At 37.9% G+C, this 14,926-nt stretch overlaps 1 protein-coding gene across 7 annotated transcripts in view; it reads left to right on the top strand.

Moving 5' to 3' along the window:
- Nucleotides 1–14,926, top strand: part of PDSS2 (decaprenyl diphosphate synthase subunit 2) — a 267,741-nt gene that overhangs the window by 162,793 nt on the left and 90,022 nt on the right. For all 7 annotated transcript variants that reach the window (XM_060283789.1, XM_060283791.1, XM_030882914.2 and 4 more), the window contains one exon: nt 12,629–12,703. In XM_060283789.1, coding sequence (XP_060139772.1) covers nt 12,629–12,703 — 75 coding nt within the window. The remainder of the gene's footprint in view (nt 1–12,628; nt 12,704–14,926) is intronic.

Below are 14,926 nucleotides of genomic sequence, written 5' to 3'. Positions count from 1 at the left end.
TTATATTCTGAGTCTGCTTCCTTGTATTTAAAGTGAAAGTGATAAATGTTTGAGATGTGTGCTAGAAATAAGAAGACAGGGACTTCCCTGGTGGTGCAGTGGTTAAGAGTATGCCTGCCAGGGCAGGGGACTTGGATTCAAGCCCTGGTCTGGGAAGATCCCACATGCCGTAGAGCAACTAAGCCTGTGTGCCACAACTACTGAGCCTGCACTCTAGAGCCCGCGAGCCACAACTACTGAGCCTGCGTGCCGCAACTATTGAAGCCCATGCGCCTAGAGCCCATGCCCTGCAACAAGTGAAGCCACTGCAATGAGAAGCCCGCACACCGCAATGAAGAGCAGCCCCCGCTCTCCGCAGCTAGAGAAAGCCCACACGCAGCAACGGAGACCCAACACAGCCTTAAATCAATAAATTTTTTAAAAAGGCAAAATATTATGTTCTTTTAAAATGTATTATCTCATTAAAACCTTGAACTTTACCCTTGTGGTGCCATAAAACAATGGAATGAAGTATCTTTTTGTCATAGGAAGGTCAAATGCCATCATGCAAAATGGACACTTCTCTGAGTGTCTGTGTCAAACCAGAAACCTGAAGACAAGAAAAAAAGAGCAAGAGAAGCATTTCTTCCATATGCCTGGCATTTAAAGAAACCCATTTTTTAAAAAGTCTGTGTACTGGGCTTCCCTGGTGGCGCAGTGGTTGAGAGTCCGCCTGCCGATGCGGGGGACACGGGTTCGTGCCCCCGTCTGGGAAGATCCCACATGCCGTGGAGCGGCTGGGCCCGTGAGCCATGGCCGCTGAGCCTGCGCGTCTGGAGCCTGTGCTCTGCAACGGGAGAGACCACAACAGTGAGAGGCCCGCGTACCGCAAAAAAAAAAAAAAAAAGAAGTCTGTGTTCTACAAAAATACACCCTCTGACATGGGTACAGTTGAACCACACACCGTGGTTGGCCATGAGAGGTAGAAACATACTGATTATGGCAATCTCATTGTATACTTTGGCAACCTCAATTTTTGTAAATCCCTTTTCCCACTTTCTAGAAGTAAAATTAATTAACCCGGCTTTTTTTTCCCCTCCAATTTCACTGACATAAATTGCTATTTCTCCAAAGCCAGAGAGAGAAAAAAATGTATTTTCCAGCTTGAGTTATTCAGTACTCTTCTTTTGCCTTTCTAATGATTTTACTCAAGGAATTTCCTGAGTTCAGAGTTTACAAAGTACTAGGCAGATGAACAGCTGATTACTTCCTCTTCATCCTCAGCCACCTGACCCCAGTCTCTTCTCCAACCATCATTTCTTCACCCAGTAGACTTGTACACAGTGCCCCTTTCTTTGTCTCTTACTGTTCACAACTCAGTTCATTTCACCTTAGACAGTCTCCAAAATGTATACACATCCTCTTCAGCTGTTTTCCACCAGATTTTCATTCTTCTTTTACCTGTTGTTTCAGAAAAATTGCCAAAAAAAAAAATTTTTTTTTAAAGAAAAAAAAATTGCCATCCACCATTTTGCCTTCTCTCTGCTTTTTTCAAGAGGAAAAATAAACGAAGAAACTTGGAGTTGAAGAACACAGAGTAAAGCTTGGTATACTCTTGTGTTAAGAAAAAGGAAAATTATAATTAGAAATGAGATAGGCATAGGAAAGAACCAGTGTCTCTACCCTTATTCTCTTATTAAACCAAATTTCCCTGCAACCATCAACATTTAAAGATCATTTTAAAAATGTTTCCTATTTAGTTTTGTTTTCCAATTTTGTTTAGTTGCAAGTATTATAAGATTGTGGTTTTCAATCTTATTTTTAATTACAAGTATATGGTATTTCTAATATTATGGGCTAACTAAGCTTTTGTGGGCTTCCCTGGGAACCTAGCCATCATTTATAGCCTTTTATTTTAGGAAAATGTAGTATAAGCTCCAAAAAAATTTACTTATAGATGAAATTCCAAAATGCAGTGCATTTGTAATCTGGTGCCTGCTATATTAAATTAAGACTGAATTTGAACACCATAAGCAAAAGAAAATTTAAGAGCATCCAAAAGGATCCACGTGACTGCTTTTCATTACTTTTATTGATATAGCTTTGGTTTTAGCATTTCCATCATTTTCCTCTGAGTTGTAAATACTCAACGAAAAAATTCACTTTAAGCCAAAGTTGGCTTACAGGGCCTTAACCCAGGAGCAAATTTTATTTATTTAGCAATAGTGATTGGGGAAGAGCCCTTTTCCGGCAGCTAATGACCTACTGGAGGACTTGTGTGCCCAAGGCAAAGCTGAAGGCCATTAGCCCAGCAGGTCATTAACTGACAAATGCCTGACCCTGAGGTCATTTCTGATATTGTAAACTGTGAAAACATTAAAGTGGGTTTGTTAGAAAGTATGGCTATGCCAAGGAACTTTGTTTTTAAGAATTTTGGAAAATGCATTAAGTTGTTTGTTGTTATTCATGTGGCTTAATCGTCTTTGTTCTTTGTTCAAGTCAGTCAGATATCAGTAAACATCAAAACTATACTGTGTGTCTGTGTTCAATCTTTAGTTTTTAAAGGACAGTTTCTCTGTTTAGAATATCAGATTAACTACTTCATTACTAAGCAGCTACACTCTTGTGGATCACTTATGTTTTCATCATATGTTGAGCTTTATAGCACTTACCTATTTTATATTCCTCAGTGATGACATATAAAGCTACAAAGAGTCATGGAAATAGCCCTGAAGTAGAAGTCTGTAGACCTAGTTCCTATCCCTACCTTTTTTTTTTAATTCGCCATTTAACATTGGACAGCTCATTTTATCTCTTAGAATTCCAGTTGAGATCTTTTCCTCCATATTGTTTATCTAATGTGTTAATATTCCATTTTTGAAATGAAATTAGAAACTTCATAATGTAGAATATTTAATAGTTATTAAAATTACTACCAAACATTAAAAAAAAACACCTTATATTTTTGAGTATTTACTATGAGCAGGCACTGTTGTGTTTTTTTTGCGTATTAACCCATTTAATCTCTTCTGAGACAGAGGAAAGGGTTAAATAATTTCCTCGTGGTAATAAATGGTAGAGCTGCTGCCTGAATCCAGGCAGTCCGGCTCTGAAATCCTCGTGCTTAACTAAAGTAGAAGACAAACCAACAAAGAACCATGATGCCTTTTTTGCCAGCAGTTTTGCAGTTACAGATACAGGAATTTATAATATCTTAAACAACTAGTGGTTTTTAAATATTGGAATAAACAATACAAACATCAGTAGGGCTTTATAAAACATTTTAGAGAAATAACTACTAAGCAAAGGCAACTTGTTTTCTTAGTTTCCTCATCTACAAAATAAAGGCAGCATTATTTCCATCCCCTACCTCCTTGCCAGTGCCAATAGTCTACAGTTCTGAGTGTTGTAAGAAAGACTGTAAAGGTACAATATATAACCAGATTCTGACAAGGGCATTAAATATGAAGAGAAACAAAGAAATCAAGAAAAATTGTTAATAAAAATCAAAGATGAGGGCTTCCCTTGAAGGGAATTGGTTGAGAGTCCGCCTGCCGATGCAGTGGACACGGGTTCGTGCCCCGGTCCGGGAGGATCCCACATGCTGCGGAGCGGCTGGGCCCGTGAGCCATGGCCTCTGAGCCTGCGTGTCCGGAGGCTGTGCTCCGCAGCGGGAGAGGCCACAGCAGTGAGAGGCCCGCGTATCGCAAAAAAAAAAAAAAAAAAAAAAAAATCAGAGGTGTAATAGAGAAGCCAAAATATTTTATAAATGTCAGAGATCTTAAGATTGACATGCATATTTCAGCAATCTAAAGTAATATCCGCCCCATAGCTGATTCACTTTGTTATGAAGCAGAAACTAACACACCATTGTAAAGCAATTACACTCCAGTAAAGATGTTTAAAAATAAATAAATAAAGTAATACCCCAAATTAGTGAACTCATCTTTATGGCAGATTTGTGATGAGAAACTTAGGCTTTATTTTATCAATACTTTAAGCCATAAGGTGATATGCAGATGTAAATTTCTGAAAATAGTGTTTGGACAAAGTGGTAACTGTGCAAATTTATTTTTAAATAGTTAAGATTTATACAATGAATTCAAATATTAGAAGAGTACTGGTAATTCAACGAAAATTTTTGTGTGCATGTGCTAAGCATTAGAGATAACAGTTTGAAAGTCAATTGTATATCTTTATAGATTTGAGAATTTCAAACCCAAGGGTATCCATTATTTGATTCAAGGGACAACGCAGCTAGTCTCAAGTTTCTACTACCTAATTTTTTTAAAGGAGGGGAAAATGGATTATCTAATTTTCTAGAATGCAGTATTAGTAGGGCCAGTTATTTTTAGAATTTCATTGAATCACAGATTTTGAAGAGCTGCTAAGGTATTTGGAAGAAATACAATTTAGACAAGATGCATGGATTTTAATGCATATGAGTCATGCTTTTATTTCTGTGACTGCCTTTGAAGTGCCGACCTTGGGATGTCTGTAAATTACAAACATCTGCTTTTCAGTGTGGCAATTTGAAGAGGAACTGATTGTGCTGAAAGGTGAACTCTGTTACCCAAAGGACATGGTATCCCTGGAATTTGCAAGATGTATGTGTGAATTCCAGAAAAATCCTGAAATATTTAACTCTTTGGCCAATGTGGTCTAAACCAATTTGTTTTCATGAATCTAATAAGATTGAAGCTAATAGTCAACATCAGTTAATGTAAACCAACAAGATTGATATGCACTCTAACAGCATATATCCCATAGTACCCAAGAATGATTCTGTTTTATCCTGCCTGTTTACACTCAGTTAATTTACATGTTTTTGTTATAAAGTGATAAAGAAGTTAACACCTTTACAAATATATTTCAGAATAACAGTGTTTAAACTGCATGGCGAAAATTTGAGGACTTTGTTTGCAATTCAGATGGCTGACCAAAGTATGAGCTATACGTGACGTATATCAGCATGATGTAAGATAATGGTTCAAACCACAGATCACATCCTGTTTATTGGTGGGTGGTGAAATCGTTTTAGTAAATCACTGTCAACACTTTTTTTTTTAGTGAAATGCAAAAGAAAATAAGAATAATGAAACTTTTGTTTTATAGAACTTTTCACTCATTTTTGTGCATATGCATGTATGCATATACTGTGTCATGATGTAAAATATAGTTCTTACTCTGGGTTACAATTTAAAAATTTTGAAAGCTGGTACTACTAAGCAGTGTTCTAGCCAGCAGCATCCTTTCAGTTGCATGAAATACTGTACTATGATTCTGGTGTTCTGAAGATTCACTTTGTAAACGTCTCAAAAGTGGGATTAACTTTTCAGTAAAATCATACTTGGAAAGCCTTAGTTAACATCACTGAGAGGACCCTCAAATGAAGAAGCAGCGAAAGCAAAATGTAGGTTATCGGCTACATGGGGAAAAGTGTACAGATCATTGAAATGGCAGACATGATTCTCTTCAGAGAAAGTCCAGTCAAAACATGGTGTAACAGTACCCTTAAGTAAAGAGCACATTAACGTGGACCATCCTGAGTCCAACAGACTTCATGTGCAGGAATTCTCATGTTGGAGAAGGTGGAAAATAAAGCAGCTGACTGCTGTATGATAATGACAGACAGAATTGCTTTGTTTCATGACTAAGCATGCAGTCCTCAGCAACTATTTACAGTTTTGTAGCAATGCAAGGTACTTGGCAGAACCATTTTTTAACCACTGGAAAGCATCTCCTTTTTCTTTATTTCTTCTGAAAAGTTTCATCTTGATGTCAGCATTTTAAATTATCTGCCACTTTTCAGGAACCTAATCATTGTTTAAATAAATAAATGATATTTTTCATTGTTAAGTGACAAGGCCAAGAATCATGCACCATCATTCAAAAAGTGAACAACTTTTTGGATTACTTTTGTATTGCTAGTAAAAGGAATCCACATTTTTGGCAAATTGACCATTCCTTACAATTGTTATGAATAAAAAATGTGTGCAGCTGCACATTTAGGTGTTTCTGATCATGGGGCTTACTGTTGATAAAGCACAGATGCCTCTTACCTAGATATGCAAACTGAGGCCCAAAGAAGTGATGTGCTGGCCCAAGGTCATGCAGCTCATCTGTGTATTAATCCTCTAGGTGATCAAAGACAAATAAATGGCCTTTATATGGCCATCACTAGTCTCATTAGTACAGTGCCAGGTACATAGTAGGCTATCAGCGAATGTTTCTGAAATGAGTGCACCAGCCAATATAATGTTAAATTTCAACACTTCATACTCAAGCCATTTTCCTGAACTTGTGGACTATTTAAGTTTTATCAGCTGTGATTTTACTTTTCTGGAGTTCACTGAGTTTTCGTGAACCATTTTGACAAATGTTACCAGTAGTTAGTTTATAAACCAATGTATCAGCTGTTCTAAATTAAAAATTAAGATTACCAATTTGCTTAGTTTTTGCTGCACCTGTCCTACTGGTAGTGCCATTTCTCTCTCTGCTCTTCGCCCTTAGCCAGAAAGAAGTTCCCAGCTCACTAGAACAGATTGCCATCCCTCCCACAAATAAGCACGGCCTTACATATTTGGCAGCATTGAAGAGGCTCCCTTCAAAAAGCTGAGTTAGAAGCTTCTTCCAGAACTCCTGTGAGTTAGTGGTATGTTTACTGCAACAGACCTTTCATCATTGTCTTCATTAAACCTGGTCCTTGTCTGGTAGGAAGGAGTGGAGAGAACCATTCTTTCACCGACTTCATCAGTGGCTTATTAAAGCCACTCATTTATATTAATCAGCATGCAGATTAGGGCTCATCTGGGTTGTGTGTGCCCAGGTGGTGGGTGAGTAGATTCACCCCTTATTTGGCCACTGCTTCTGCTCCCCGTGTTCTTCAGAGGTTGCTTCTCCAAGGAGGCTGCCAACCTGGAAGTTCTGGCTGGGTGCTGAGGACTCTACCTGGAACCAGATAGCGCTTAAACCCAGTTTGTAAATGATAAAGTGCTTTACAAATGTTAGATATTATTGGCCTCTATGGGAGAGCGCTACTCCTTTACCAGTCCTTCTCTATCTCACCTTGGTAATGTAGGTAAATCTTCCTTCTTTAAAAGCAACTCTCAAATACTTTGTGCTCCATTTGTATGAAGAGGAACGGAAGAGTGAAGCTAACCACTCTGGTTACCATTAGCAGGCTATTCAGCATCCTTTATCTATAAAAGTATTTTTCTGTAAAATATTTTCACTGACAATATAGTTTTTGTGGCTTAAAAAAAAAATCTTGACAATATCCCTTCAAATGCCAAAGCACTTTGAAAAGAACATATTTACACTAAATCTGTCTTTTGTTCCTCCCAAGATGTATATTAGAATTAATTTTCCCTCAAGGGTGTTTTACCTTTGCTACTGCTTCATGCGTTGCTATTTGTTCCTGGGGATTGGGGGGGGGAGTGCAATAGATTCGTGTGTAATTAATGCCATCAGAACTGCAGATGCGTGCACACACATGACTGTTTCCTTTGCTAGCAGCTGTTAAGAGTACTAAAAACTGAGGGGCTGTGGGTTCATTTGCCTCCCAACTAGAGTGATGGATCACACGTTGTCCTTTCATTCCACACTGTAGTAAAAAATGTCATTAAAGTAACCTTCCCAGGGCAAGTTTTTGAAAGACGATTATAAATCTGTAGTAGCCTCCACAGTTTGAGTATACCAAGCAAATTAAGTACATAGCAACCTTTTAAAAGTGAATTAAAATACAACTGTACTACCTCATGACATCAACTCAGCTTATGCTGACTTGAGTTTCAGTTGGGCCACATTAGTTTATAATTAACATTTTTCTAAAGATTTAGTTGCATTTTACTTTAAATTTAGTATAGGCGCTCCTTTGCTCAAACAGAAGTGGTCTGGTTTACTAGTGAAGCATGTACAACTCTGTTGAGTCTATTCCATCTGTCAAATGCTGACTGACAGTACTCCTGAATCACATTTATTGAGAAAGGCACAAGTTTTCTGCACAGAATGCTTATCACCACTTACAGATCTTATTTTTGCTAATCAAGAGACTATTGATTGCTATATTCCATAAATCAATTTGTGGACACAGCTTAGCTTGAAGCCTTTCTGAGACTGAAACAGGGTATGCTTCTTCCCGTCCCAACCCCCTAGAAGTAGGTTTATTTTATCTGATTATGAAAGCAAGCTAATAAAAGGAGAGAAAATATAGTACATTATATACTAAGCAGTTATACATTTAAGCAATTCAGAAAAGTTGAAGAAAAAATTTTAATTAAAAACATCTAGAATCTTACCACTTACAGATTATCATTATTATCAATATTTTGCTGTTTCAGACTTTTTTCTCAGCATATATGAACACATAGATTGACCTCATTTTTGTTTTAAAAATACCTATCATGTTGTTCTGTTTTGTACCCAGCTTTTCTTTTTCGTTTCCTTAAGAATATGTTATAGACATCTTTGTATAGCAGTAAGTGAGGATGTCTTTTGGCCATTTGGTCATTACCACCTCCTACTTCTCTCAATTTCTAATTTTTAAGTTGAGAATTTTATTATAATTATAATATATAATTATATAATATAAAATTAATATATATTATATATTTATATATAATTAATTATATTATGTATAATTATATTAATATATAATTATAATTTTATTATATAATAATTACAACATCTTTTGTAAGGGTATGCATCACTTTAGTTTTTCAGTTTAAAAAAAATCACTGAATTTTAGTTACCCTTGCCAAAAGATAAAGAAGGAAGCAATTACATATTCCCTTGCAGTTGGTAAAATTTGTCCTGTAAATTAACCATTTAAGAAATTCATTCCATAGGTCAGTTATATTGGATCTGTAATTGTGCTAAGGTTCAGACAGATCTGAATACTACCTATTCCTTATCTTTGATGAGAGGGTAGTGATTAAAATGGGAGAGGTAACAGAGATTGTTTGCTTGAGAACAGCAATTTGATGTCCACTTCCTTTCCTATGCAACCTCCTCTCTGGTAGCCAAAAACGAGGTGGCACGAGAAACCAGCTCATAACACTGACATTGTGAATGGTTACGACTTCTGGCTCACTGAAATCTAAGGTGTTACTTAAAAGATTGGGAGATAGTGTATGACATTGCTGTATCGTTAAACACGACACAAATCAAAGAAAAAAGCATATTTGCATTTGCATGTACAGGTAAGCAATTCTGCTATTCTCACAACCTCCAGAAATGCAGAAATGAAGAAACATCTCCTATTTGATTACTCTCTAGGCAGGTAAACTAAACTTTATAATAGTGTTGGTGACAGTCATATAATCTGAAATAATGTTTCAGGATGCAACAAGTCAGTGTTACAGAGACCTCTGATTTTGGTTAAAATAGTCTTTTCATGTGTTCTGTTGTTGAATTAAACCCCACTTTTTCTAGTAGAAAGTGTTTGCTTGCCCCCCTGGGCTTGGAACAGAAGTCCTTGGTCTTTCTCTGGAGCACCAAAAAGTCTGGGACGGGGACTCTTAGTCTCAGACAGTCTGGCAGTTGAGCTCTAGATTCTCTTCTGGCTGACGTTATCCTTGCTACCGTTTTAGGTTGCTTGAACAAATCATTCCTCAGTAATCTGAGGGAAGGGAGGAGCTCATTAAGCAAGTGCTTTCTTTTTTTTTTTTTTTTTTAATTTATCTTTTGGCTACATTGGGTTTTTGTTGCTATACATGGACTTTTCTCTAGTTGCGGCAAGCAGGGGCTACTCTTCATTGCAGTGCGCGGGCCTCTCTCATTGCAGTGGCTTCTCTTATTGAGGAGCATGGGCTCTAGGTGCGCAGGCTTCATTAGTTGCAGCACACAGGCCCAGTAGTTGTGGCACGTGGGCCCTAGAGCATGCGGGCTTCAGTAGTTGTGGCGTGCGGGCTCAGTAGTTGTGGCTCACAGGCTCTAGAGCGCAGGCTCAATAGTTGTGGCGCACGGGCTTAGTTGCTCCGTGGCATGTGGGATCTTCCTGGACCAGCGCTCAAACCCGTGTCCCCTGCATTGGCAGGTGGATTCTTAACCACTGAGCCACCAGGGAAGTCCCGGTAGGTGCCTTCTTGTATTTAAGTACAGTAGTTATCTAAACAGGTGAATGCCTGTGATAGTAAACCATGTGATGAAAAAAAAAGATGAGATCATTAAATGGTCTTGTTAACATATGTATGGGCTGTTAGCCCTGTGGTCTTCCTAGAAATATTTGCAATTTTAAAGGAGGATAATACTTAAACACATCTCTTTTTGGTATAATTTTAAAAGTAAACACTTCAGGCAGTGGAGAGATATTTAAGTGTGTGCTGGATAAGTCACTTTTGCCTGGGACATATTCAACTCCCCTAGGCTAGACTGCTTTTTATACTCTCTTGCCTTCCTGGACTTGTTAACCTAAGGAAGTCCAGAGCTTTTTCCTTGATGGTTGCTGTTGGCAGTGGAGGTGTATTCTGCTTAAGCAAGGATGGCTGTTTGGAAGCACAGGTCATTTATAAATTATAAACTTGTAAGTACAGATCTACATATATTTGCTAATTGCATTAACAGAAAAAGAATTGGAGAATAAAAAGGTTTTGTTGCTTCTTCCTGGTCTGGAATTTCAGGGAAATAAAGGAACACTCTGTTTATCCAAAACCAGATCCATTGTTAAAATTAGTGTCGGACTTTCTTTTTGTAAATCCCTCTTCACTTTACCAGTGCTGGTCTCAGACCTCAAACTGTTTCAAAACCATAACATTTCTTAGTGACTGATTGATCTGTATTATGTGTCCAGCCATCAGAGGGATCTTGGGATGTTGCTTGTGTAAACTGTAATCCAATCTGATGCTGTGCATTTAGTTACAGTCTTTCATAGACCTATTGGCAATACTCTATCCTCCTGGATTTGGGAATAGAGCTTATCTGATACCTTCAGGGGGGAAAAAATCCATTCATTTTTCTCTCTTTCCCCACTTAAATAACTCAACAAATCTGGTAACACTGTAGGATCATTGTCCTCGCAGTTCCTCTGCAGCTCATATTGCTACAATATTTCTTAAGTATTTGGTTACCTAAAGGGCAATGCGATTAAAAAAAAAAAAAAAGACTTTGTATAGGTCTTACAAATTAACCCATCTGCAGAGCTAGAAAAAAATAATCCCTTTAATCAGCAAAATTTCCATATCGGCAGCCTTGTGTGTGTTGTGCAGGATGCATGTAAATATAAGTTTGGAGATAAATGCTTATGTGTTAAAATTTTAAAGCATATCTTTCTAAAAATTCATGTCATTTGCCTCTAAGAAAATGTTTATTAAATCCAAGGTACCTGACATTGAAGTATCTTGTTGTTTGGGTCTGTATCCTTTGGCTTAATAATGTCTTCAATTACAAGAATGATAAAAGCTGAAACAAAATCCTTTAATTCAGTCAAAACTGAGCTAAATTTTAGGAAGCAAAGAGTGGAAATCTGATACAGGACTGCATAACATAGGAAGTTAAGTATATAAGATACTAAGACTTCTTAAGAAGCGGGTAGGGTTGCCTTGAGGAATTCTTGTTTGAAATGGCTGCACTGAACATTATAATAAATACCACTGTTTTATCCTCTTGAATTAAGATGGTTTATGCAAACAACTCTAAATTGTACAGTAGTTCCAAAGAGACCATTTACTATTTTCTGCTTGTTTTACATTCTGGAACAAGTTCAAAGCTTTTGATTTTGTTTGATTTTTTTTAATAGCCTGGGCCTTGAAAATAATACAGGTTTGATGATACAATTTCAGTATTACAGTTCTGTAAAAATTTTCAGTGTTTATGGTACATTTGACCCAGGGGCCCTACACCAAATATATCCACAGTGCATTTTTAGTACAACAGAATGAACACGTTGGAAAGGTTGCTTTTCTCTCTGTATTACGTATGAAAATTAGCATTGTGATGCCTCCCAGAATGGGGATATTGAAAAAGTATCCACCTGACAGAAATAAACATTCAGCAAATAAATTGGGTTAAGATTTCATTAGTTATCTGAGGGACTTCCCTGGTAGCGCAGTGGTTAAGAATCCGCCTGCCAATGCAGGGCACACGAGTTCGATCCCTGGTCCGGGAAGATCCCGTGGAGCAGCTAAGCCCATGTCCCACAACTACTGAGCCTGCACCCTAGAGCCCGCGTGCCACAACTACTGAAGCTCGCGCACCTAGAGCCCGTGCAACACAACAAGAGAAGCCACCACAATGAGAAGACCACGCACCACAACGAAGAGTAGCCCCCTTTAGCCGCAACTAGAGAAAGCCCACGCGCAGCAATGGAGACCCAAAGCAGCCAAAAATAAATTAATTTTAAAAAAATTTTCATTAGTTATCTGAAATTTAAGCTTATGTTCAATATGGCTATTACTGGATTTTCACATATATTAAATGCTATGCTTACAAGATTTTTTTTTTTTTGCTTGAATTATGACCGGAAATATTGGATCACAGCTCTAATATCCAGGTGGGCAATGCCATTTGCCAGGATCTTTGCACATAACCCCATTTTTTTTTTCTATCAAGCAGAATACTGCCTTGCTACTAAGCCTTGTGAAGCATTCTGAGGTAAAAATAGGAATACATTTTTTTAATTGTCTCTTTTGATTTTTTTCTTCTTTTTTAGGTTGTGGAACTTTTAGCAAGTGCTCTTATGGATTTGGTACAAGGAGTATACCATGAAAATTCTACTTCAGCAAAGGTAAAGATTTGGTAGTCATTATAAAATGTTAGGTTAAAAACCCTCATGGCAAAAGTAGAATTGACAAGCAAAAATATCATTCTTGTTTTGTGTTTAAATTGTTCGTGACATTTTTTTAGATTAGTGTTTTGGCTACAAATTCATGGTCATATGCTTTGCACATAGCAGATTTAGCCAATTAAAACAACCTCTTATCCTCTGGCTGGATTCAAAGTCTGTTCAATCTGCAGCAGCCCAGAAGACACCAGGATGCTTCTGGCTGGTAGGTAGCACTGTCAAAAAGGCAGGCAGGCTGGAGAAGCAGCTCACGCTGAGGTGGCTGGACCCAGCCTTTCCTCAGAAGAAGGGGCTTTCCATGTCCCAAAAGAGTGGACATGGTCCCAGGAAGGTGACTGCTGGGGGCATGAGGGAGGAATGTCTTTTATATCCAAGAACCAGAATTTACTGCATTATTAAATTCTCTGTGATAAGACGTAAGATGATTGCACAGTTGGATTATTTTGATTAATTTTATAGATCTAGAATTAAGGATTTTTGACTCATTTAGCAGGACATCTCAAAAAGGGTTACGTTTTATTTCCTTAAAATGCAGTTATTTCATTTCAGCAGGATATTGAATGTGAAGCAATTGCTTCATTGACCACCACCATCAGTTAACATGTTATAAAATATTATAAGGGACTCCTATATAAGTGTTTCATTCTAACTTCTTAAGCTTCTGCATTAGCAAGATTTCACTCACTGCAAATTAGAAAAAAAATATGTATGCACATCTTAAGCTTTTTGACATTTCCATGTGAAAAAAGAAAGACAAATTTTACTCGAAGTGAAACATAGGGCATGAGCAACTTGGATATGAAATTTAAAATTGAAAAGTATAACCCAGGGATTCTGGATGGTTCAGAGAGTGGTTAGTGAAATATGAAGAATTATACCTTGAACATCTGCTATCATTTGGTTCAGGGAACCATAGTTCCTGGCAGGCATATCAAACTTCACCTAAGCAGCATAGTGCTGTGTGGGGACCTGGCAGGGTATATGACCACAGTAGACCCCCTTTCCTGTGTTTTTCAAAAACATACCATAGGGCTTCCCTGGTGGCACAGTGGTTGAGAGTCCGCCTGCCGATGTAGGGGACACGGGTTTGTGCCCCGGTCCGGGAAGATCCCACATGCAGCGGAGCAGCTGGCCCCGTGAGCCATGGCCGCTGAGCCTGCGCGTCCGGAGCCTATGCTCCGCAAAGGGAGAGGCCACAACAGTGAGAGGCCCGCGTACCGCAAAAAACAAACAAAACAAAACAAAACAAAAACATACCATAGTTCTCTACCATGGCTGAAGGTTAATAGGAGATTGTAAAATGGAGGACTCCTGGTCTAGTTCCACTTATAAAAAGACCCCTTGTATATAGTATGATGAAGACGATGGTAGGTAAGCAAATAACACTGTGGTAAGTAATTCACCTGTTTCTTCCTTAAAGTCTTCACAGTAATCCTGCTAGCAGAGACTGCTGCTCTCCCCATTTTACATCTGTGAAAACTGAGGCTTAGAAAAGATTGATGTGCCCATAGTCATACAACTTGTTAGTTGAGATTGAACTTCAGACCTCAGGCTCTTAACCTCTCATTCACTGCCTCTGTAACCTTAATGAAACCTGATATGCTAGCATGCCTCTGCCATACCTGAGATCCTACCATATATGATGATTACAGTGACCTCTTCTGGCAGCTGAAGCATTGTTTCCCCCCCGGGATATTTCTAAGGTGTTCAGTTTAGTTCCATATAAGATATTAATGTTTTATAGTTAAATATCTGTTAAGTTTTAAGTGAAAGTGTTAGTGTTGATTTTAAGGTTCTTGACTTATTCACTCTTATCATTTGTCCACTATAATTACTCCAGTTTATTAATAATTTTGTGAATATTTGTTAAGTACTTTTTATATTTCAAGCAGACCTACTAGCAACAACAATAAAAATGCTTAGCACTTCACAGTTTGCTTATACTTTCTACATAATCACCTATGAAAAGGGTGACATTTGTTGGTACCCATTTTATAGAGGAAAAGCCTAAAATTCAGAGATGACAAATGCCAAGAAAGCATAGTGTCTGGAAATTGTTAATGCATGTTTGACAGTGACATGATCTGAACCCAGGTTTTTTGACTCCAAGTCCTATATAATCTCTTTCTTCCTGGGAAAGAGAAGAGAGGCAGCAGCAGAGTCTTT

This window comes from Globicephala melas, chromosome 14 (genome assembly GCF_963455315.2).
Source record: "Globicephala melas chromosome 14, mGloMel1.2, whole genome shotgun sequence".
Lineage (NCBI taxonomy): Eukaryota > Metazoa > Chordata > Mammalia > Artiodactyla > Delphinidae > Globicephala > Globicephala melas.
This window is presented reverse-complemented; position numbering and strand designations above follow the sequence as displayed.